General features: G+C 36.4%; 1 protein-coding gene across 2 annotated transcripts in view; it reads left to right on the forward strand.

The window, feature by feature from the left end:
• LOC138691932 (zinc finger protein ZFP2-like) overlaps window positions 1-26,338 on the forward strand; it is a 78,353-nt gene extending 52,015 nt beyond the window's left edge. The window contains exons 5-7 of one of the 2 annotated variants that reach the window (XM_069814584.1): window positions 5,342-5,461; window positions 6,551-6,633; window positions 24,505-26,338. In XM_069814584.1, coding sequence (XP_069670685.1) covers window positions 5,342-5,461; window positions 6,551-6,633; window positions 24,505-24,892 — 591 coding nt within the window. In that variant the 3' untranslated portion in view covers window positions 24,893-26,338. Of the gene's footprint in view, window positions 1-5,341; window positions 5,462-6,550; window positions 6,634-20,009; window positions 21,594-24,504 lie in introns of those variants that run through there. The other variant, XM_069814583.1, reaches the window with a different exon arrangement.
• Window positions 26,339-26,555: the final 217 nt, after the last annotated feature.

Here is a 26,555-nt window from a genome sequence, read left to right on the forward strand (position 1 = left end):
CGCATTTAAGCACACTTAAATGCCATCGACCTGGCCCGGGATCGAATCCGCAACCTTGGGCAGAGAAGGCCAGCGCTATACCAACTCGCCAACCAGGTCGACAATATATAAGCCTAAATGTTGTTATTTATTTAACGACGCTCGCAAAAGGAGGGGATATCAGCGTCGCCGGTGTGCCGGAATTTTGTCCCGCAGGAGTAGTTTTACATGCCAGTAAATCTACTGACATGAGCCTGTCGCATTTAAGCACACTTAAATGCCATCGACCTGGCCCGGGATCGAATCCGCAACCTTGGGCAGAGAAGGCCAGCGCTATACCAACTCGCCAACCAGGTCGACTGTATAAAATGTTATGTTTTTTATTTAACGACGCTCGCAACTGCAGAGGTTATATCAGCGTCGCCGGTGTGCCGGAATTTTGTCCCGCAGGAGTTCTTTTACATGCCAGTAAATCTACTGACATGAGGCTGTCGCATTTAAGCACACTTAAATGCCATCGACCTGGCCCGGGATCGAACCCGCAACCTTGGGCAGAGAAGGCCAGCGCTATACCAACTCGCCAACCAGGTCGACCAGAATTTGGATCCAGGACCGCAGCCGCGGAAGTGTTCCCCTACTTCCGTCCAGATTGTTTTCTAACCGAGTCCAAAAATCTTTCCAAAGCTTCCTCAGCCGGGATAGGTTTCCAAAGTCGAAAGGGTTCAAAGGGTCTCTGTTCCTCCGACATCCTGCCTGAGTCAGAGTCCTCACTGTCCGTACTGGACTCATCCTGCCGACTTGACTGGGGAGGACTGTCGTCTGTATTGTGTGGTGGGGCAGTGTCAGTGCCTAGGCCGCCCGCTGTAGAAGGTCCCGCCATCGCTTCCCCCTGAGGGTCCTCAGGAGGAAGGTCAAACGTGACCCTCGGGCGCGGACGGTCGGCCCCCTGGTCTTTCTCAGGATCCCTGAGAATACCATGGGGGGGGTGGCGGGGGTAGTGGCGGTACTGGTGTAGGTGGAGAAGATGGCGGTGGGTGTGTGCGGCGTGAGCGGCGTGATCGTCGTCTCACTTGTTGTGGGTGTATTTCAGTGCAGGGGGGAGCATAAAAGTATTTGAATTTTGTACAGTACCGGGGGTGTGTTGGGGAAGGCTGAGGCGATGAAGGCGGAGGGACAGGCTCAGGGGGCGTGGAGGCACCCCTCCTGTCCCCTGGACTGCCGCTACTCCAGAGGTAGTAGCCCCCCAGCCCTATCGCCCCAACGATCCCCACAATTTTGAAGAAATCGGGGTTACCGAACGAAAAACGGGGCCCGCCTTCCGCAACCGCAGGTCCTTCCTTCCGCGGTCCAACCGCATACGCAGGTCTTCCCGCCGTCTGGAAGGCTCCCATACGAGAGCCCCCAGCAAATGCAGCTGCCCCCGTGAAGGGATAGCCTCCCTTCTTCATCAAAAGAAACGCAGATCGCATTCCGGACATACCGAACTATTCTTCCGAGAAAAGCAAACCACAGTGATTCCATGGAAACGATCCGTCTTGTCGTTTCTGTCGGCCATTGTTGATGACGTCGGCACGACAATACGCAAGCGCACGAGTACGTTGAAATACCGATACAATAAAAGATGCGAACGTTTTCACATCTTCTATCTTTAAGATATTATTATTCCCTACATTTATATTACAAAAGGAGATTAGGCCTATTATTTTATATCTTGACGAGTATTAAATACTGGCAAATAGAAATTGAATAATATTTATTAGAATTCAGTTTGCTTACTAATACATAAATAGTATACCAAGATGTGTTGCTACTCTTTCTTTACTTCAGACAGTGATACATGTAACCGGACTTCTGTCTTGTGTAAGCATTTCATGTTCTAGCGCGTTATTTTGTTTATTTATTTACTTATTTATGTGTTTATTAATTATTTAACAACTTATTTTTTTTACTTAGTTATTTCTTAGTTTTAATTATTTATTTATTCATTTATTCATTCCTTCATTTACTTTTTGATTTATTTAATCTGGCGGAGTTGCCATCAGGCCTTCTCTACCACTACATCTCAAGAATGCAAATAGACATATACAAGAAACAAATGCAGGAAGAAGAGGCAAATAAAAAATTGAAATAAATTTACAGATACTTATACAAAAAGCACAAGTGCAAGAAGAGTGAGAGAAATATCACAATGTTCACAAAACGTACTAAAGCAGTATATATTAGTGATTAAGAAAAATGATTAAATATCTAGAAGTAGTCTACGTAGCTGACTGTGCAAATGTAAAGCGGAACAAAACGGTTACAATTTGCAGGAAGTTAGAGTACTCAGTTCACTGCATTGCACTCTACACCGTGGGATGACGGACGGCGTAAAGAACGGATCCTGGTTCAAATCCTGGTTGGGCTTTTTCCGGAGTCTTCCCTCAGACATTTGAAGCAGAATTCAGCGTAGGACCTCGGACCCATTTGGCCAAATTGTTAGGTCTCCCTGCTATATCAATAAAGATATGAGGTGGATTTTCAAGTTCATTGTGAACAGCTGTTTTGTGATCCCATAAATGTCTCAATTTCGTTGAAGATTCGGAATGTCTGCTATAGTATAATTTGTACGTGCATACACTCACCTTGTTGGTTTTCAAGGATTGTTTATTAATATAATTTCTTTTGTAATAAATTAGTTATAAACACGTTTCTTTTCACAACAAATAATTTAGGATAACAGTAGTGTTATTGTGACTGGGGAGGTTGAAACTAAAACTGGCCTCCTGTGCATCTGAGGTGTTCATAGAAAAGAACGTCAGATAATGACATGGAATTAAAATGTAAGTTTATATGATATCCTAGACCTTTCACGTCAGATGTGAGACAAGATAAAGCGCCAAAACATTGTTAATTTACTAGCCACACAATGGTTAATTGATTGGGATAGGGTACTGCGAAAGTACGCGTTTTTTTTATGTATTTTTTGGTACAAGTAACATTTTTTAAGTATGTATTTTCCCTTATACCATCAATAAGAACAGTATGCTTTTAATATTTATAAGTTATAAGTGGATGTATACGGAAATTCTATTTGAAGCAAGCAAAGCGATAGGATTGGAAGTAAATCCCGAAAGGACTAAGTATATGATTATGTCTCGTGACCAGAATATTGTACGAAATGGGAATATAAAAATTGGAGATTTATCCTTCGAAGACGTGGAAAAATTCAAATATCTTGGAGCAACAGTAACAAATGTAAATGACACTCAGGAGGAAATTAAACGCAGAATAAATATGGGAAGTGCCTGTTATAATTCGGTTGAGAAGCTTTTGTCATCTAGTCTGCTGTCAAAAAATCTGAAAGTTAGAATTTATAAAACAGTTATATTACCGGTTGTTCTATATGGTTGTGAAGCTTGGACTCTCAGTTTGAGAGAGGATCAGAGATTAAGGGTGTTTGAGAATAAGGTTCTTAGGGAAATATTTGGGTCTAAGAAGGATGAAGTTACAGGAGAATGGAGAAAGTTACACAATGCAGAGCTGCACGCAATGTATTCTTCACCTGGCATAATTAGGAACATTAAATTCAGACGCTTGAGATGGGCAGGACATGTAGCACGTATGGGCGAATCCAGAAATGCATATAGAGTGTTAGTTGGGAGGCCGGCGTGAAAAAGACCTTTGGGGAGGCCGAGACGTAGATGGGAAGATAATATCAAAATGGAATTGAGGGAGGTGGGATATGATGGTAGAGACTGGATTAATCTTGCTCAGGATAGGGACCAATGGCGGGCTTATGTGAGGGCGGCAATGAACCTCCGGGTTCCTTAAAAGTCAAGCTGTCGTGTATGCAACACCAGTGAATGATGCAGAGGAGCTATTGCAACGTGTTGAAAATGCATGACGTTCGAACCGTGATGACAACATCGAACTCGCAGTCGTGCTCAGGCTTGTGTAAGCAATGAAGGGGGCACACTGAGCGCATTTTGTAAACGTTAAATGACAAGTTGCCACACATAACAAAAGAAGAACAAAAACAATGTATGGCCATTTTTCCAATAAATAAACATTTTCAAATAAACAACTTTTCAGACTTATGTTTTACCACTTTGTGACAATTTAAGTATGATTTCCAACAATTATTCGCAACCTTACCAGAATTTTAGACCTTTCCGATATTAACCTTATTATACAACTAGCCGTACCCGTGCGCTCCGTTGCGCCTGTTAGAAATAAATATAAAGTAATTACATAATTAAAATAGAACGTTTGATCCAGGGAACAACTTTTACAACAGCGAAAGATAATCTGCTTCGCTCATTACCCAATTTTTTTTGCATTGCATTTATTGCATATGTATTTTATGTATTTTAACACGATTCAATTGAGCATAGTTAAAATTTGAATTATAAAATAATGGATTGCTAAGCTAACGTACTATTACTGCATACTAAATCAATACACTCTCGTTGTTCGTTAATGCTCTGAGATTAAAATGATTGTACATAAATATTATTTTAATAAATACAGAAAACGAATGTACAAAATAGCCTATCAAATTTTCTGTGCATAAGAAGCTATTTTAATCTTACCTGTCCTCGATTTACTCAGACGTTACTGTAATAACATTATAGCATTATGTCCATCTAGAGAAACTACACTTTCCAATGATGAAATAATAATTAATTATACAAATCGGTTAATTTAGCTTCTGATATTACTTCATACAAACACAGAAACATTCTCTGTAGGCTATGTTTAATAGCTTTCGATTGTTGATGTCCAGGGCCCCTTATAGACGAAGTCATTTGTTCTTAATTCATTGCACCGTCTTAGATGGCGTTATTTTAATTTTAAAACTCATTTATCTCATTAAATATCAGTCCTATCAAAATTTTGTCAAAAATAAAACTTATCGGAAATCATTTTTAAAGAAACTTTTGTTATGTAACATTTTTCACAAAAATCAATAATAAGCGAGATATTTCGATTTATTTAATTCAGACCCCCTTATAACTCCCCTTTTAAATAAAGTATTTTGAATGCCATATAGCCTAAAAGCTAAGTTACAACGAACTTAATTTATAGTCCAATTTTCATATAAATCGGTTCAGCCATTATGGCGTGAAAAGGTAACAATTATACAGACAGACATACGAACAAAAATGTCAAAAATGCAATTTTCGGTTTCAGGGTGGTTAATTATATATGTTAGGACCAATTATTTTTGGAAAATCGAAAATTACCAGAAAAATTTCGGCTACAGATTTATTATTAGTATAGGTGATTGTATTGTCTTGATTTTATTACACGCAATAATCGTATACTTGGGTCCAGTTTCTGTTAAAAAGTAATGTAGCTTATTTTATGTGTTCTCTAGGAAGGAAATTCATCACATCTCAACATCACTACAATAAAGACAGAGTACATAGACTGCAACTATGATGCGGTACCAGAAATGAAAATTGAGAGAACTCCAGTGGTGAAGTGTGAAGCAGAGGTGAGTGGAGCCCATAGGATTCGGTGACACTTTTTGTTCTAATAATTGTATTCTATTGATCGCAGAAATATTTCATACCCAAGTATACTCAGATATTCGCTGATGATAAATCGAAATTAGTATTTTCAGCATAACATTAACAAGGAATTGCCCACGCCATGTTCTGAATGACAGTGTATCCCACATTACGCATGCTGCTTAGAATTTCCAATTATTGTGACTTCATATTGAGAACCCTCAAATGTCTAGAAAACTAAACTTTTCAGGAGATACAAAAAACATTTCAGGTCCTAGATTTGTGCTCAAATTATTTTTTCTTAACACTTTAGCTAGAATGAATGTTGGTGGGAATATGTGGGGTTTCTCTTCATAATATTATGAATCTACATGTTTAGAATACGAAATCAAATACAACGCAAGTTCGTAAAAAAATGCACATGTGAGGTTTCTCAATATTGTGATTCATTTGCCCGTTTAATGGAGGAATTTTATAGGACTGTTATTTTTTTTTCCAGCGAGGGTAATAATGCAATTGAATTTCAATTTTATAGTTACTAACACTCATATTCTCTATACTGTTCAGGGAACGATTTTACGCGATAGGTTCCATTATGCTTGACAGGTTTATATATTATGATTCACAGGAGCAGAAATGATATTTGTAAGGAGAAGAACTCAATACACACAGTAGGATCACAAATGTAACAAAGATATTCAAAATTAATTGAAAGCACTATCCATTTTCACGAAAAATTAGTGAGTACAGAACTTTATAAATCCCACATGTACGGAGAATGCATATAGACGGAATTTGAGAGTTAATTATTGTGAAATGCAGACCACAGGGCAGTTAGAAATCATGGGAGTCCTCTGTAGAGAGTTCTGTCCTCGATGAATGAGGCCAGAATGGGTCACACAGCTTAAATCCATGATGATAATGATTAGAAGCCTCGAGCAGTGATGTATTCAATAGAGAATTCTGCATTTGTGTAGTTGGACTTTCAGTTTTCATTTCCAGGACAAAAATTTGACAGATTAGTTGTCAGATAACAATGCACTATGAATCTCTTCTTGTGTCTTCCTTCTTAGGACGAGGCAGTGGACACGGATATAGTGAAGGACGAGCTGCTAGAGGAAGGATTTCAAGCAGACGATGAAATATTACGCAACAGGTCAGTTTTGTGTGCGAGGCTTCAATTCGCCTTCTTGTTTTTTTCTTCTCGTGTTAATTATTACTTACTGTATGCCTTAAGGCAATCAGTTATTCATAGATTTCAAAAAGGCGTATTACTCTGTTAAGAGAGAAGTTTTATATGATATTCTTATTGAATTTGGCATTCCCAAGAAACTAGTTCGATTAATTAAAATGTGTCTTAGTGAAACTTACAGCAGGAGTCCATATAGGCCAGTTTGTATCTGATGCTTTTGCAATTCACTTCGGCCTAAAGCAGGGAGATGCACTATCACCTTTACTTTTTAACTTCGCTCTAGAATATGCCATTAGGAAAGTTCAGGATAACAGAGAGGGTTTGGAATTGAACAGGTTATATCAGCTGCTTGTCTATGCGGATGACGTGAATATGTTAGGAGAAAAGCCTCAAACGATTAGGGAAAACGCGGAAATTCTACTTGACGCAAGTAAAGAGATAGGGTTGGAAGTAAATCCCGAGAAGACTAAGTATATGATTATGTCTCGTGTTCAGAATATTGTACGAAATGGAACTATAAAAGTTGGAGATTTATCCTTCGAAGAGGTGGAAAACTTCGAATATCTTGGAGCAACAGTAACAAATGTAAATGACACTCGGGAGGAAATTAAACGCAGAATAAATATGGGAAATGCCTGTTATTATTTGGTTGAGAAGGTTTTGTCATCCAGTCTGCTGTCAAAAAATCTGAAACATACAATTTATAAAACAGTTATATTACCGGTTGTTCTGTATGGCTGTAAAACTTGGACTCTCACTTTGAGAGAGGAACAGAGATTGAGGGTTTTTGAGAATAAGGTTCACAGGAAAATATTTGGGGCTAAGAGGGATGAAGTTACAGGAGAATGGAGAAAGTTACACAACGCAGAGCTGCACGCATTGTATTCTTCACCTGACATAATTAGGAACATTAAATCCAGACGTTTGAGGGCATGTAGCACGTAGGGGCAAATTCAGAAATGCATAGAGAGTGTTAGTTGGGAGGCGAGAGGGGAAAAGACCTTTGGGGAGGCCGAGACGTAGATGGGAAGATAATATTAAAATGGATTTTAGGGAGGTGGGATATGATGATAGAGAATGGATTAATCTTGCTCAGGATAGGGACCGATGGCGGGCTTATGTGAGGGCGGCAATGAACCTCGGGGTTCCTTAAAAGCCAGTAAGTAAGTAAGTAAGTAAGTAAGTAAGTAAGTAAGTACGTAAGTAAGTGAGTGAGTGAGTGAGTGAGTGAGTGGGTGAGTAAGTAAGTAAGTAAGTATGCCTTAAGGCAGGGCTTGCCAAACTTTTCATAGCGAGGGCCACATTAACCATCCGAGAAAGAATCGCAGGCCACGTCACGGAAGTTTAAATTAAGTCTAATAAACAAAGCTCATATATAGCATTAGTATTCAAACTTTGTGTTTTATTGACCTAAAACCTACACTTTCAAACTGTTTCCTTTTTTCATTCAACTGGCAAGTTATGTTTTTGATAATATCTTCCACTCTGCGAGCAACTGTGTGTAGGCTACTGAAAGGCTAATTTTCTTAAATAAATCTACTTTCTCAGGACAAATCTCCTTTGCCGCCATTATCATGCACGATTTAATAAATTCACCATCACTAAAAGATTTTGCCCTTTTCGCCAGATCATGCGAAACTAGCCCTTTTGCTGCTTCATTGGCTGATCTCTGTTTCTTGAAATATTCTGTTGAGATGATAGTCCACGCTTCAGGGCTTCAAATTTATCATCCCCTAACTTCCCCGTAAATTGTGAAAACTTTGAAAAATGTTTGATTTCATAATGCCTGCGAATATTATATTCTTTAAAGACAGCAACTGAATTGTTACAAATCTGGCATAATTACTTTATTTCCAGTTTGAATCATAAAATAGTTCCAACTCCATTTTTGTTTAAACATAGAACATTCACTCTCCATTTTCTCTTTTTTTTTCTTTCCCTGCCATAATTAAAGTTACGCTGTAAGAACTACTAGTAAATGCTTGTGGATTAACTCAGAATGCTAATACTATTCTTAACTGGACAATATTTACCACTTCACATTTCCACTGCTCTGTTATGTGAGAGCGTGTATTGAAAGAAGACGCTGTTGTCAGCTTACAGCGTTGCAATCTCTGGTTGCTCTGTTGCCACACTTCGCGCTTGGGCTGGACAACCTACGGCCGCCTGGCGGCTGAACGCTTGCAACCAGTAGCCTGTATCGTAGCAACGTCATTGTTACCGGTACCGCAAAATACGAGCAATTTGTTTAACAATCTGGGCCTCTGATTTGATTTCATCGATCGAAGTTCGTCAATAAATTAATCTTCTTTTTATTCTTTTATTGACTTTTTAATTTTTTTCAAGTTAGTAAATGGGCCGAACAAAAGTAGCTCGCGGGCCTGATCCGGCCTGCTGGCTGTAGTTTGGCAAGTCCTGCCTTAAGGAATAGAGATTTATCTGCTAAGTTCCCCTTACCAGTATCACTGTTGTGCTCTGCATGGTAACATTATATGTTTTCCTTTGCGATTAACATTGATACAATATTTGGTAAATTATTACTTTAAAAAAAATACAGATATTTATTTTATGTATGCCATTATTGTAATACCTCCAAAGAATCATCATGATTTTATAACTCAACTCTTCTTTCTTTTACTACTTACCGGAGAATTAATCAGAACAGTTTTAGATGCCATCTTTCATTTTGTTATCGAGGGGATTGTGATTTTGCTTTTCTCTCGTCTCTCGTGTTACCATCATCCAATTTGTCGTCTATTTATTAATCCATATATATCATTGATTCTCAATTACCATTGCTAATATAAATTACGATTACGGAACCTTACTGACACTTTATGCTTGTCGTACTTCTTCTGGTTTTTTCCCCAGTTGTAAATTAATAGTCGTGTGCTTTGATATTGTGTGATGTTTCATGGAAGAGATTTAGGTTTGATATTATACCGAAAATAGTGTTCACAAATGCTATGAAAACTTATATGAACTAGTTTATATTCATATTAAAGGTTTTTTATTAATTTGTTCTAGAGAATAATGTCTTTAATATTAATTGTCAATATTAGAGATATTATTCTCTAGATCAAATTAATAAAAAATCTTTAATATTCTCATAGCTGCAGTGCATATTTGTACACATTATGTGCACTTAACTGCGGAATCCCGGCCAAACAGTCACTCAGCTGAGTGCGCTCCTTGTATAATGGCAGTTGACTTGGATATAAAACGTCAACATATATGCCTAGCTTGGAGTCAGGCCACAAAGGGAAACACTGAAGGAGGAAAGTTCGATCCGGTGCTGTAGATTGGATTCTGCTTAGCTCAGTGGTCAGAGCGCTTGGTACGTAGAGCTAAGGACCCGGGTTCGATCCCCGGCGACAGAGCGAATTTTTCTCCTCAAATATTAATAGTTTATATTCACTGTAGATTTAAAACTAACCCTGCACAAGCAATAGAAATAGAGTATTATATGGACCTGGTTCAAGAATCCAAGAAAAGTGACACTTCAAGTGATTTATTATTTTTTTTATTTTATTGGGTTATTTTACGACGCTGTATCAACATCTAGGTTATTTAGCGTCTGAATGATATGAACGTGTTAATGCCGGTGAAATGAGTCCGGGGTCCAGCACCGAAAGTTACCCAGCATTTGGTCGTATTGGGTTGAGGGAAAACCACGGAAAAAACCTCAACCAGGTAACTTGCCCCTACTGGGATTCGCACCCGGGCCACCTGGTTTCGCGGCCAGACACGCTGACTGGTTCTACACAGGTGTGGGCACTTTAAAAAGATGTTCCAATATTACTAGCATTGGAAACAATTCAGATTAGATTCTCTAACAAGGTATCGCTTCATATTTTCACTGCTGGATCCTTACTACCCAGCCAAAATAGAGCATGCATTTGTGCTACATGTCTAGTTTTCTCGTTTCATAAATCCTACAAATGTTGAAGGAAAAGTTTAAGCTCTTTAATGGACGTTTCAAAATCTATTGTACTAGACCTCCCATTTTGAACAAGCTGTTATTATGTAAATTTGGTGTCGGTCTCCTATTTGTGAAAGTTCATTTTGTTTCATACACCCAACTTGAAATCGGTTTCTTTTTTCATTCTGCAAATAATGACCCCAGTGTTCTCACAGTATGGACCATTTTACACAAAATTAGAATGTAACACAGATACACACGTGCAATTTTGTTAAACTAACACTCAACAATGCAGCACATTCACAGAAAAGAAACAGAGCACGACATATTATATCAAGGGTGGGCGTAGTCCTGGATCCTCCTATCGAGTCATAGCGAATGGATACCTCTCCTCCTCCTCGCCATTCTCTCAATATTGTGAGTGCCTCTGCATGTGAGCGAGATGTCGCGAATCGATACGAGTCTTCTGTCACAAGCCTCTCGCAGTGGAATGACTGACAACAGTCAATTTATTATATGGAAAGATCGGAGTGAAACCAAATGTTATGATACATAGTTATTACGAACTTATACTTTTACTAGATATAATAACTCATACTTTTTGGGTATTCCAAACCTCAAAAGTTTTATTAGGAGTTTCGCTACTGACAATTTGCAGATTTTCCCATAATAGAAAAAAAGGCTGATTACTGAAACCTTCAGTTGCCATGTACTCTTGTCACGTGATTGTCAACATATATGTCGATAGTCAGTTTTCACTGACTTATGGTAGATTTTTTGTTTAGGGTTGAATTTAGTCGAGACGATGACGTTTCATCACATTTGGATGATATTTTTCACAGAAAAAACTTGACGATGGAACAGAATGACAATTCTTCATCAGAGAAATCTTCCTGTTTAATATCCACTGAATTTCTTAAGAAGAAGACACAATCTCGCAACAGTACATCGAATTGTGAGAAATACTTATCAAAATCTGAGTCTCTCAACCCTAATTCGGAGAGTCAAACTGTTGAGAAACGATTCAAATGCGACGTTTGTGGCAAGTGTTACTCACATTCATGCAATTTGAAGAGACATGCAGTTAAACACACGGGCGAGAGCCCATACAAATGCAATTTATGCGGAAAGTATTTCACGCAGTCCGGGACTTTAAGGAAACATGAACGTGTACATACAGGCGAGAAGGCATTCAAGTGTGATGAGTGTGGGAAATGTTTTTCGCAGCGATCTTCATTAAAATTCCATTTACTTCAGCATTTAGGTGTGAAACCCTACAAATGTGACGTGTGTGAAAAGTGTTTCGTTAAGCCTGGAAGTTTGAAAGTGCACAGAAGACAGCATACAGGTGAAAAACCATACACGTGCAATTTTTGTGGGAAGAGTTTCTCTGATTCGAGTCAATTAAAACCGCACACGCGGGCACATACGGGTGAGAAGCCGTTTACATGCCACGTGTGTGGTAAGTGTTTTACTCGGCTGGGATCCATGAGAGTTCACATCCGCAAGCATACTGGGGAGAAACCCTTCAAATGTGAATATTGTGGAAAGTGTTTCTCGTTACTGGGATCACTTAACGTGCATACTCGGCAGCATACAGGTGAAAAACCATTCAAGTGTGATGTGTGTGGTGGGTGTTTCTCGGATTCTGGTCGTTTAATACAACACGGACGCTTACATACTGGCGAGAAACCATTTAAATGCAACGAATGTGGGAAGTGTTTTACTCGCCAGGGATCCCTGAAAGTTCACAGACGCCAGCATACATCCGAAAAGCCATTCAAATGTGAATCGTGTGGGAAAAGGTTTACGCGATCGTTTACCCTCAAATCACATACACTCCAGCATTTTGGCGAGGAAAATAAACAATAGGACACAAAAATAAATCTTGACATCGGAGCAATAATGTACGCATTCACTTGTGGGAAAAATCATCTCGAAAAAAAAAAAAAAAAAAGTGGTCATCTTTCTCAACCCAAAACTTCCACGGATAGCCACGGAAGAATACAGATGCAGTTTTTAAACTGTTTACGGGCCACAACTGCTTGGCCAAACAGCTCAGAGGATTGGAATATCTCCACCACTCTGCTCCTTATGTGATTTTCCAGAGGAAATGGATCAAAATCATCTTCATCAACTTGGCGTCCTTGAGTCAAAATATTGGAGAGCGACAGAAGTAATGTTTTCATTACCAGAAATTCAGCATTAGCCATCAACCATAACTTACCGGAAAAATTCTGTTCCGCGTGTTGCGATTTTCATTATACTATCGATCTTTGTCCGCATTTCTGAATTTATCATCAAATATTGTTGTAATTTATTGGTAGATTGGGTTATTGTAGTGTTCTCAATTGAGCTGGAAATAAAATTAATCATTCCGTAATTTTAATAAACTATGAATGACGTAGCTAGTTGATTCAGTATCTTCCCGATGTTATCCTGTATATCATTTTTGCATATTATATTTCTCTCATTCTAATTTGATACATTGTAAAGCTCTTGATACTGTTGAACTAACAAAATAAACTTCGCATCATCTATTTCGTGTATACGTTCAATATTGAGATTAGATGCCTTGAAATCGATATCGTTGTCATGACATTCTTTATTTCCATCTTTGCCGTTACGGAAATTCGTGGAGAAGTCTCTTGACGGAAGCCGGTCATGCGGACATACGCGATACATCTAGTGTGTTATGAACATTTTAAAATGCAGCAAAGAATCAAAAGTCAAAGGCATCCGTTGGGGTGAGTGATCGCCTATCTTTATGCAAGGCATTGGTACGTCGATGCAATGCCTCGGTGAAGGATATAGTTCTGGAGAACTAGAAAACCAAGCCTGGCTATCTTGTTAATCCAGAGACACTTGAAGATTATACAATATTAGTGGATTAGGAATTAGAAGTATTCTACACTCATTGGTGATAGACTGTATTTGTATTTTTGCAATCGTGAGAATGCATGTGTTCTAAAATCCAATCCAAAAATGTTATACTGTGGGTATAGTTTATTAGAAATGCAATTAGGTATAAGGCATTTTACCTGTTGCTAGATCCACTCTACTCATGTCTTTTTAATGGTCTTGACCAAGCACGGGCACGGTAGGGGAAGTAGGGAGGACACACAAAGAGTGGGGGGGTGGGGGCTCGAACACAAGTTTGATATAAATTACAGTAGTTGACATTACAAGACGCGTTGGGTCATGCTGTAATGCCGCTCATCGCTCTATCTTTTGTTTTTTTTGTTAGAGTTCCCGAGTAGCTCAGTGGTAGAGCGTTTGTACGTTAAACCAAAGGTCCCGGGTTCGATACCCGGCTCCGGAACAATTTTTCCCTCGAAATTATTCAACATTTCCCATGTTCTATTAAAGCATTGTGACTCCAAATCTTACAGAAGCCATCTACTGACCAATTACAAAGACCTCGTATCTCCTTAGCATTTAATTTCAGACTCAAAACCTCGGATCTCTAGCAGACTGGAATCACGAGGTTTCCACTGCTCTTAATCTCAGACTCGAAAGCTCGGAACTCCATTGGGTGGGATATTACGAGGTTTTAAATACCATGCTGATTGATCATTTGCAGACTGAAACTGACATGCGAGGCATTGCGATTGATGCTACGTTAAAAATATTGTACTCTGTCTAGTGATCAGTATGACAATAATCTACTGCAAACTTCGGTGTTACGGAACACAACAGTTCAGAAATTGTGCCTGCACTCTATGGAAATAATACGCAGAATAAAGGGAAATGGCGTTTTTATTAGCCTAAAAGATGAATAAATAAATATGTAATTAAATAATGCATAAATAAATAAATAAATGCTCTAATTACATTCTTTTTATTTAGAAGAAGATTAATATTAAACACCATTGTTATGGTTCCGCTGTAAACTTCAGTGTTACGGAACACAACACTTTAGAAATTAGTCTGCACTCTGTGGAGATATTGCAAAAAATCCTGTTACAGGCATCACAATATCTAATACCTCCGTTCAACTCAGTAGTAATACTAAGGCTGATAAGAGCAGTGAAGAGGAATCCACTGACAGTAGTTGTGATGAACATTACTCGTATATGCAAAAAATAATAGCTTTTAGAGCGAAGGTGAATCAGAAAACTAAAATGGAGGGAAGATAAATCGAAGTGAGTGACACTTGAAATTAATTGTTGCTGCACTGGTATACATTATTTTGTTATGTTTTGTTGAAATGGTAATGAAACAATATATATATTTTTTTCATTTACTATTAGCAATAAAGTGGCAGAACTTAATATTTAAGAAATCAGGATGCGGCTAATGGAAACTGATAGTCAACAAGAAACAACGAATGAAAGAACTAGATCACATGGAGCTGGCGAAAGATGAGGCACAAAATGGAGATATGAAGTAGAAAGAAGCATTCGTGTAATGCAAAAAGTAGGTTTTGTAAAATAATTTCTTGACTAATCTGTCATGGGAGGAAAAAAGATGTTTGTAATAGGGCTTGTAGATTGTATTCCAGTTCAGCGTCGAAAGAGAGATTCAAAAGAATCAAATCGATTTTATACTTTTCATTGAGAATAAAAGACAGAAAGTCTGCAAGACCACGTTTCTTAACACATTTTCCATAGGGGAATGGTCTGTAAGAAATGGGACCTAAGCTAACTCTAAATCTACCATCAAACCAAAGAAGCTGTTAATAGTAAAAAAAAAAAAAGATAATGACTTAAGAATGAATACTTCTCAACTTTATCTGAGCTGCCAAAATTGGAGTTCTATCATTGCCAAACTTCTTCCAGAAAAATATATTTTGAACCAAATTGGCAGAGTAAAGCTGCCCTCTACAAAGAACATGAGACATTCTATACAGAAAAAAAATCACAGACCTCAATAAATATATTTATGTAGGTATGTGTTTGAGGAACAAAATTTAAGTCTATTTTCACCTAAAAAAAAAAAACAACACTGTCATTTGTGCTGCTCTTGTGATGCAGGAAATGTTGATGAAAATATTAGTATCATATTGTTATAAAATGTGAAGCAAGAAAGTCTAAAGGAGTACTGACTATTGATTTGCAGGCTGTACTTCTGTGCTTATATCTCCATGACTCAGCTCTGTATCATTAAGACGAAACTGAAAATGCATAACTTTGCACTGTTTGATTCACAATGAAAAGATGTATTTTGTTATCCATGGCATGAGCTGAAGATAGACTAAATTCTAATTAATTTACCAGTATAATAGTGAGTTTTATTTACAAAAAAAGTACCTGTCGCCGACAATTCGGGAATAATTATTGAATACAAAGTGAATTTGAATTGTGCAGACTAAATTCTAATTAATTTACCAGTATAATAGTGAGTTTTATTTACAAAAAAAAAGTACCTGTCGCCGACAATTCGGGAATATTATTGAATACAAACTGAATTTGAATTGTGCATGGAGCGTTATTTCTAAAAGGATGTCAAATAACAGAGAAAATGTGTCTGTACCACAGCTTTATACAAATTCTCACCTACTTGCAGTAAATAAATGAAATTATTCCCCCATGATTTCATTGTATTCTACGACTTCCTGCAAAACCTCAGCAGACACTGTCTTCCAGTTTAGTAGAAAGTATATAATTTTGTATAGGCTAAATCCTAACACAACGAACAACAGAAATATTTATAAAATTGAGAAATAAAAAATTTAAGTTGTCTTTACATCGTTTATGTTAAATTTTTGTAACAGTTTGTATAATGGTTATCTGTAAAGTTTGTATGCATTTTTATCGTCGTTAAATTTGTCATAAAATATACAAACATGCCTGTATTCCACTTAAGTGTAGTCACTTACTAATTTGGCATCCATGTAGTTGTGAAAAACTATTGAGATTACTTAAAAGAGCATAAAGTATATTCCGAAAGAAGTGTGTTCATTTAGTAAATCCAAAGTTCTAACCAGTAACAAAAACCCGTAACTCCACCACACACAAATGTATATAATTTACAGTATGCTATATACTGCTATAGTACATTTAATGTATCACATTTCGGTTGCTAAATTTAAAACCACATCGATTTTGCTTTAAAAACACAATCAAAGTAACATTATTCCTTTCTCCTGTAAAATTTTCAATTTTGGAGTTACGAGGTTTTGATAGCCAGCCGACGATGCCGCTTGGTCGAGCTATATACAGGGATGGCCCGCACTGATTCAATGGATAAAGGGAACAGAACTTATTAAAACTGTATCCATGGTAGTTTTTAGATTTGTCTGATAAGTATAAGTGCATTATAAGAATGTAAGTTTTAATTTTAATGCTAATTTTTCACAAGTTTGCTTTTTTATTCAAAAGGAATATTTACTCAACCTTTTTTTTTACAGAAAAAGTTAAATTTTCAGATATGTTTGTTTAGTAGCCTTACAGGTACTAAAGCAATGTTTTCGTAAATCTAATATATCGTAAATACGTATTACTGAAGATAGTGTATTAAAGTGTTTGAAAATATTCGCATGGAAAATGTTTGTAAGGAAATGAATTAACAATGCAAATACTGTTACATCACAAACAAAAGATATGTGCCTATAGCTTCAGCAGATTTTGAGAAAAATTAATATTCTGATAACAAAGTTGCGCATCAATATCACCTAAAATCATAATGCGATAAGAGTTTTATTATGTTATATTACTTACAGTTAAAACATATACCTAGACAACTTTGCTTTGTACTATAATATTATTTTGATTACTTTTATAAGGCTAAAGATACGATCAATATCTATTTCAACTTATCATGCCATATTCAATGTCTTTCTTTGGAATAACACTTTCTTTATGAATGATGTATTTAATTCACTTAGTACAGTATAGTTGTAGTTATTATGGAATTTGTGTGAATATTCCTTCTTTATTATTTATTATATTATTAACGTTTAAAACACAACAGCAATATTAGGCTAAGAAATAGGTGTTAGTACTTTTGTTTTACTGACAATATAGAAAATAACAAACAGAAAGAAGCTATCCAAAAATAACGACATAAAATTTCACGTTCCGTTTGAAGTTTGTGCACCACTGTTCTCTTAATCCAACAGGCTGCATATTCCTGCTAGCATACGTAGCGCTTAATGCCCGCGCACGACGTCAAGGTCAGAAAAATTCGCTTCCTTTGACATCACTGCCTTAAGAGAACACATTGTGATTTGACCCCTCACATACATCCGTGCTTGGGCCAATGGTCCATATCCCAACATTAGCAACATTTATTGACAAACGATTGTAGATTGTAATTTAGAATTTCCCATAAAGTCTATATTTCACTCGGAACCCAACAATGAATATTATAAATTGTAAATTTAAATATTGATACTTTTCAGTCTTACTGTCCAGTGATTTTCTAACATGTCTTGCAGAGTGAAACCAGTTTTCTGGTTTGGTGTTGGTGAATTTATTATCTTTCATGGTAATGTCTCATCATATATTTTGCAAAATTTAAATTCTTTCACACCTGTGGAACTGTGAAGTATGTTGTTGACATTTTGTGTATGATACCATGTCATTTTTTGTATGTAGTAAGGAATATTAGATGTCAATATTTACAACCATGTAATGTGGAACTCACAATTTTTTTATCCCGTGCCACAATTACATTCGTTACAGATATACCTTTTTTAGACGCTCTTATACTTGACTTTCGACCCCATTTAAATTGATCAGGATTCTCCCTCTAAATCCTAACAACTTAAATTAGATCATTCAAAATCTACACGTTTAAGACTCTGTTCTTGTATTTCGATACACTTATATCCAACACACACTGTTTCAATAATACTTGTTACTAAAACATACTATACCATTGTCCAATATGTTCGTTATTATGTCTGTTTCTTGCGTGCATTTCATGTTCAGATCCCACTAATTTTCTACATATTATATTCAATTCAATTCAGTTTATTTGCCCATTAGACATAGAGTTTTATGCTTCGTCAGAATACATTGAAAAACATAAATACATTTTTAAAATACACTAATAAAAGAAACAGTAAAATTTAAATAATACAATGAAAACGTGAAATAATTTGAAACTTTTAAATTAAAGAAAACTAACTAAATTTCAATTAAACTTATTTATTAAAATACAATTTCATACAAATTTGTGTTGGAAAAACTCAGAAACAGAATAAAAAGGATTATTTAATAACCAATTGTAAAATCTAGTTTTGAAGCTATTCATTGCTAATTTATAATATTGACTGGGGAGCTCATTATATAATTTGATCCCCATAATTAAAAAGTTTGTGTTGGTCTTGTGTAATCTACAATGTGGAATATTAATTTGTTCATTATTTCTAATTTCATGATCATGTATATTGGCCACTAATGAGTAATTGTCGATATTTTGTCGAGTGTAAAGTACTAGATCATATATATACACATTTATGATTGTTAAAACCCGTGATTGTCTGAAAAGTGACCGACAATGTTCCAGATAGTTTGATTTACATAAAATTCTAATGGCTTTCTTTTGTAAAATCAAGACGCTTCCAATTTTTGTTCCATTTCCCCAGAAAATTAGGGCATATGGATTATCGACTGAAAGAAGGAAAAGTAGGCACATCTTAAATTATTTTGAGAAACGCAAGTTGTTAATTTCTTTAACAAATATAAAACAATTGATAGCTTTGTGCATATGTATTCGATGTGCTTATCCCACGTTAATAGAGTGTATAAATGTCTAGAAATTTTGTGTAGTTGAGTCTGTTGTTCTTATGTATTAGATAATTTAGGCTATCCTAGCTAGCCATTCCCGCCATTCTCCTCGCCTATTTTCATTATCTCTATCGTTTTACATAATTCCTATTACACTTCTCTAGTTCATTCACAATTGACACTTTATCACTCTGTTTATGATTTTCAGTTCACTTAGACTATATCGAGGACACCCTGTATCTAATAATACTTGTTACTTAAACATATTACACCATTGGTAGCAAGGAATAGGGCAGTGCATTCCATACCCCCTTCTACTCGGATACCTTCCTCACCTTCACGAGTCTTTGTTGACCGAGTCACAGCGGTGTAACTGTTCTGTCTAAATAGAGGAAATTCTATTTGTGCATGCTGGCCTGCGATATCACGCATAATGTCCTCCTAATTAGTGAAGAGGGGCTGTGGTAGCTGGAGTTGTGCGACAATCCTCTTAGCTCGTTAGTATGGACTAGCAGCAGAAGTTGTCCTGCAAATAATTTTTTTGTTGTATAACTACCATAACATGCAAATATTGTGCCTACATTCAAATGGTTATACTTTTTACCACAAGATTATCGTAATGTCTTTATTGCCAAGAATTCAGCATTCGTTAACAACAGCATGAAATTTTATGTATTATTATTTTTTTTACACTCTTTGTGAGCATCGTTATTGTATGGACATATGCGTTTTCTTTTTAGCATTGAAGACTCCTATGATTATAGACTATCGTCAGATTCCTGCAACACTACAAAGCAAGAACATGAGTCATTGACACAGAGTCAGAGTAATTCAGTTTTACTGGAAACGAATCTTTGTGATAGTTGGAATGAAGTTAATAACTGTAGTAAATTGCTGTTAGGAGATTCCAACGAATTGACACAGTCACATAGTCACAGACCTGGCTTCTCTGTAAGCAATGAAACAGCAGACAGTTCAAGAAAATGTAATATTTGTGGAAAACTGTTGGCAACACCTCAATCTCTGACAACTCACTTGTGGAATCATAGAAATGAAAAGCGATTCATATGCCTTCTCTGTGATAAACGTTTCATACATTTAGTTAGTCTAAAAAGACATGTCCTCAAGCACAACGGCGAAAAGCCATTTCAGTGCGACGTTTGCGGTAAACTCTTTGCAGAGTCTGGACATTTGAAAACACATCAACGCATGCATACCGGTGAAAAGCCATTCCAATGTGATGTGTGCGGAAGATGTTTTTCACAGTCGTGTAACTTAAGCAAGCATGCGTGTCGTCATAGAGACGAAAAACCCTTCAAGTGCGACGAATGTGGAAAGTGCTTCTGTCAGTTGGCCGGTTTAAAAATGCACACACGGACACATACTGCCGAGAAGCCATTCAGTTGTGATATTTGTGGGAAGTGTTTTTCACTGCCGTCAACATTGAAAGTCCATTTACGTCTTCACACCGGGGAGAAACAATTCAAATGTGACTTTTGTGAAAAATATTTTTCGCAGTTGGCACATCTGAAGGGTCACACATGCAAGCATAACGGTGGGAAGCAATACAAATGCGATATTTGTGGTAAATGTTTTTCTGATTTTAGCCGACTAAAGGCTCATATACTGAGTCATCTGGGCGAGAAGCCTTTCAAATGCAAATATTGTGGGAAATGTTATGCGCAAGCAGGATATCTTACTATTCATATAAGACGTCACACTGGGAACAAGCCTTTCAAATGTGATATATGTGGAAAGTGTTTCACTGGTTCGGGTCAACTAAAAGCCCATTCTCGCGTTCATACTGGTGAGAAACCATACATGTGTAATGTGTGTGGTAAGTGTTTCTCGCAGATGGGAACTTTAATTGTCCACGCACGCAGGCATATTGGTGACAAGGTGGTGATGTCATAACTGTAACGGACTTTTCGTAATCAGATTATCCTACGGGGCACGCTTAAATGCAAGAATAGATGTATATAAAATGCTATAGTGTCGACTGGCATGGAGTCTTAACACTTATTTCAATATTTTTACATAATTTATCATTATGTATTTATAATTAAATATTACACACTATCATATTAAACCGGATTTTTTCGTACGTAATGTCAGAAAAGTATTTTCTTGGTGTTCTTTTTGACTAGGGAATAAGTCTGGACCCAGACATTCTGAGATATATATGACAAGTTGGCTGAGTAGTTTTCAGATTTCGACTTGTCATATTTCTATATTGCCAGACAATGTTTAGTTTTGTTAACTTCACTTTGTGTGAATTTATGCAGAAATGATTCTGAAGGTCGCACTGAAATAAATTCCTTGCAATAATTTAATTTTAATCATTGCAATAGCATTTATCATCTTCCAACCAAGTGTGAGCGCATTTACCCTGTGAAAAAATATCCCTCATTTCACCATGTGTCCCTGTGTGAAATGCATAGTATAGTAATTTTTGTTAGATATATATTCACGTTTCACAGGAAATAAATCTGAAACATGTCGATCTGCGACTTTGGGATTTCTGCTCGAAGAGAATTCGAGCTCAGCGTTGCTGTTTCACACCTTCTGTCATTCTCTTCAACGTATTTATGTGAGCAGAGTACGGAGTTTCTGCTACATTCATTTCAATTAAAATGAAGGACAGAAATTGGTTTTATTCAGAATTAGTTATTATCCTTGTATTCATGATTGTTTCTTACCAAATTCAGGTACTATCATGGTCCTATTAATAGATCAGAACTGTATCAATTAGTAATGTATTCAATTAATCGAACAACTTTGCTTTCCTATAATAGGTGTAACCTTATTCATTTATTAATCGTTATACATAATAGAGAATAATAATTTTGTTATTTTACAACTTCATTCTGTATTTGTCGTTTAAGATTTGCATTAGTCTGTAAGGAATTTATTTAATTTACTGCATATGTAATTATTTATAACTGTAATTATGCACGAAAACTTTGTAGGTACAAATTTGTTGCGAAATTTTATTCGAGAGTACGCGGAAGAAGAAAGTTTGAATAGCATAAATAGGTCTGCACTATTATTTATGGAGGTCATTGGTCTTGGAGTTGGGGCGCAATACATAATATAATAATTTGACAGGATATACGACATGAGAATATGTAAATACTTTGTGAATGTTATGTAGAGGTACAAATGAGGTTAAGACATCCTTTGACACTTTTTTAGATACAGCTTTATTTCGTAATTAATGTGGCAAAGTAGGGGTAACAAGTACATCACGAACTAAAAGCTTATCTCTCAGTGCAGAATTTTTTAGAGAGATATGCAGTAAAGTAGGGATAAAACGCAACATTAAATTAAGGTTTGTAACAGTAATGTTGATGGCAGTAGCTACACCAGTGATGCGTGTACGGTGTAAACATAAAAATGTTGACTGATGTCTGAATCAACTGCACTGAATTGTAGCAATAACAAACATCTTCTATGTCTGGTGACATGTCTCGTGCTATGATTTGTACTGACCTCATATTGTGCCTAGAAAAATATTACATTAATTATTGCTTCAAAACTCATAAATTATCTATTTTCATAAAAGAATTACGTAGATCATTTCAGATTTCTTTAACTTTTACATTATACCTTCAAGGTATTTACACGTGCTCATGAAACACCCTATATACAGAAAATCATCCACACAATTTAGTCATAATTTGAGAGTCTAACTCCGAACATGCCATAAAATGTACACTCTACACCATCATACTCGGAACTCGCAACCTGATGTTGTATTATTGAAATTATAATTGTTGTATAGTAACGGTCTGAAGAGAGGTCTGAACCTCACAATTGATACCCAGAGGGCACCACTTATGAGGCAACTAGGCCAGGAGATAATGTGGTAGAGTGGCCAGTTCCTGTCCCCCTCCATTGCATAAATCGCCGACGAGCTACATTTTATACTAGTCAGACTTCCGATGCATACACACAATTATTCTTCCTCTGACACATATCTTCAAGTGAGATAATAATAGATGTACATATCAGCCAGAACCTCAATCAGAGAATGTAATTATATTTGTTAATATGATATTTTCATACATGGATAAATGATATGTCTCGTATTCTGTACCTACGATCGAAAACTTATTTGTTTGGTATGAAGTCATGTTGTGATGCCATTTTGCACGTTCTCTGACATTCACTGACTATGTTTAGTTTCAAAGGTCGAAGATATTACCACAGTGTAGTATATACACCATATCACACTCTCCATTTCTAAAAACAGAACATCTTTCTACTCTTCATCTTTCACCAGCTCTGCAGCTCATCTCCTGAAGCCTCTACCACATGTCAGAGACTGTCGGACATTGTCTAGTTTCAAAAATAAATTAAAATTGCACTTTTGGAATTAGATTCCTTTCAGTTATAAGCCCTTTTCTCTGCCATAGTTTTGTAAAAATATAGGCTATATATTTCTTTTTCCTTCCTTTCCCCTTTTTTTCTCTTTATCAGCCGGTGAATTTATTATCATAGCCTTTTTATTTAATTTTCATGTATATTTTCTTTTTTATTATTATTTAATTACATTCCATTTTGATATATTCTTCCATATTAACCATTTGTACTAAATGAGTTGCTTTTACTATATTCCAATGTATTTTACTTTGGTTTTTACTATTATGGTATTATTTTCATGTTGTTTAGTGTCGAGTTTATTATGCTATTATTATTATTTTTTGTAATATGTTAGTATTCTGTTCTTTCACTTTTTGTTAAATTTTAACTGCTTGTATACTTTGTGACCTCGTAGAGTGTAAGAGAAGGCCCTATGGCCTTATCTCTATCAGTATAAATAAAGAATTATTATTATTATTATTATTATTATTATTATTATTATTATTATTATTATTATTATTATTATTGTTATTATACAGTCACGAAGATTGAGTTGTGAGGGTGTTAGGAACAATTGATAGTGCTGGTACTATTTCGCATTGTCGATAATGAGGCGATATTGGCAATCCTAGTGGTTAGCAACTATCTATGGATGCATATTTACTACGTATTGAGCTTCGTGAGTCTGTACTGAACTGTGATATTGCGACCTAATATATATATTTTTTTCGAAATTCGAATTCTTGCTCCTGTAAGATCCGGGAAGTCTGAAATCTGCTATTAATCTTTAGTGGAATTTCTTGTCAGTCTGTCTTGTTGTTCACCAAATTATTGGCTCTTGTATAGCTCAGTTCTTCGTTTTGTTTTCAGCATTGACGACTGTCGTGGAGATAGGTTATCGTCTGATTTTAAGAATGTAACAGAAGAAGAACAGAAGTTGGAAGAATTGAAAACACATGCTGGTATGCATATTGGTACCAAGTCATTCAAATGCCCGTACAAGTGCCACGAATGTGGAAAGAGTTTCACAAGGCCTGGGAGTTTAAAAATTCATGCTGTTTTTCATTCTGGGGACAAACTATTCAAATGCGATGTTTGTGGAAAAGGTTTCTCACAGTCTGGAACATTAAAAATTCATACACGTATGCACTGTGGCGAGAAACCCTTCAAATGTGCTATTTGTGGAGTGTCTTTTACGCAATCCGGAAATCTCAAGAGACGAACTGCAGCACAGTGGCAAGAAACCTTTCGAGTGTGATACTTGCGGCAAATTTTTTGCAAATACAGATCACCTCAAAGTTCATAAACGAGAACAACCTTTTGAATGCGAAACTTGTGGAAAGCGTTTTTCGCACTCGAGATCAGTGACTCTTCACACAAGACGGCATACCAGTGAAAAACCATTCAAATGCCATCAATGTGAAATGTGTTTCACTACATCGAGTGAACTAAAAGCACATGTATTCTGGCATTCTGGAGACAAACCTTTCAAGTGCGATGTGTGTGGAAAGTGTTTCTCCAAGTCGTCTTACCTGAATTTGCATACACGTCAGCATACGGGCGACAAACCGTTCGAATGCGAATTTTGTGGAAAGACTTTATCTCGGTCGGGGAATTTAAGAATGCATGTGAGCCTGCATACAGCTGGCAAACCTTCAAGTGCGATGTTTGCGGAAAATGTTTCACACAGTCTGGAACCTTAAAAGTTCATTCACGTCTCCACACAGGCGAGAAGCTATACAAGTGCGACGTTTGCAAAGAGTATTTCACTCAACTGCAAAATCTAAAAAGTTATGTACGAAAGCACACTGGAGAAAAACCATTCGAATGTGATAATTGTGGAAAGTTTTTTTCGGATTTGTCTGTACTGAAAACCCATTATCGCGTACATAGTGGCGAGAAACCTTTCAAATGCAAATATTGTATCAAGAGTTTTTCTTATTCGCGCTGTCTAAAGATCCATACACGATATCATATAGGTGATAAACCGTTCAAATGTGAGGTTTGTGGAAAGTGTTTCTCGCAGTCTTCTTGCCTAAGATTGCATTCACGTCTGCACACTGAAGAAAAACCCTTCATGTGCAGCGTCTGTGGAAAGAGTTTTGCTTATTCCGGAAATTTAAAATCGCATTTACGCCGGCATACTGCCGAGAAACCGTTCAACTGTTCTGTTTGAGGAAATAATTTTTTCTAGTCGCGATCATTAAATGATCATGCATGTCTTTAATTTTCTGATTAATTTTAATCATTTTATTTTTTGTTATACAGGCTGTAAAAAAACTATTGCATAATGAGGAGCGTTTTTGCAAAAGTCGATAGATGAAGAAATTTTCTAAAGTGAATTACATATGGATATCGTATGTTTTCTACCTTCGGAATCGATGTATGAAATCAGATTTACCAAAACTTGATTCATACCGTATGTAGAGACTACCAAACCTTCCAGGTTTTTTTCAAAACTCGATAGATCCTGTCACTTAATGTAATTTCTGTAAAATCTTGATCTCTGCATCTATCGAGTTTTGCAAAGACGCTCCTCAATTTTTCACAGGTAATAGATTAATTATATACGAACAAGGTTTGTCACGTAAGTTTCTTGATATGTTCGGTAGTTTTGGGCATACGAAATGTAATGTCTTGCAACGCTGCAAAGAGTTGCAGTGCTCGTTGAGGATATTGTTCTGCATTGGAGGTGTATGCAAGACCAATTTTCCACTCCGTATAACTTGCGAGAGTTTGTAAGCAAAAATGTCTCACGAAATACTTTTCAATTAAAGTACTATAAATACGGAAAAATACTGTGATCTTAATTTATTTCTTACTTATTTAAAAATAACGAGTGGAGATTGAGTTACATACTTTGCATTCGTAATAATGTTATTTGGTGTTTATATCAATTGTAAAAGAGTCTTTAATAGAAA

This window comes from Periplaneta americana, chromosome 16 (genome assembly GCF_040183065.1).
Source record: "Periplaneta americana isolate PAMFEO1 chromosome 16, P.americana_PAMFEO1_priV1, whole genome shotgun sequence".
In the NCBI taxonomy this organism is placed as follows: domain Eukaryota; kingdom Metazoa; phylum Arthropoda; class Insecta; order Blattodea; family Blattidae; genus Periplaneta; species Periplaneta americana.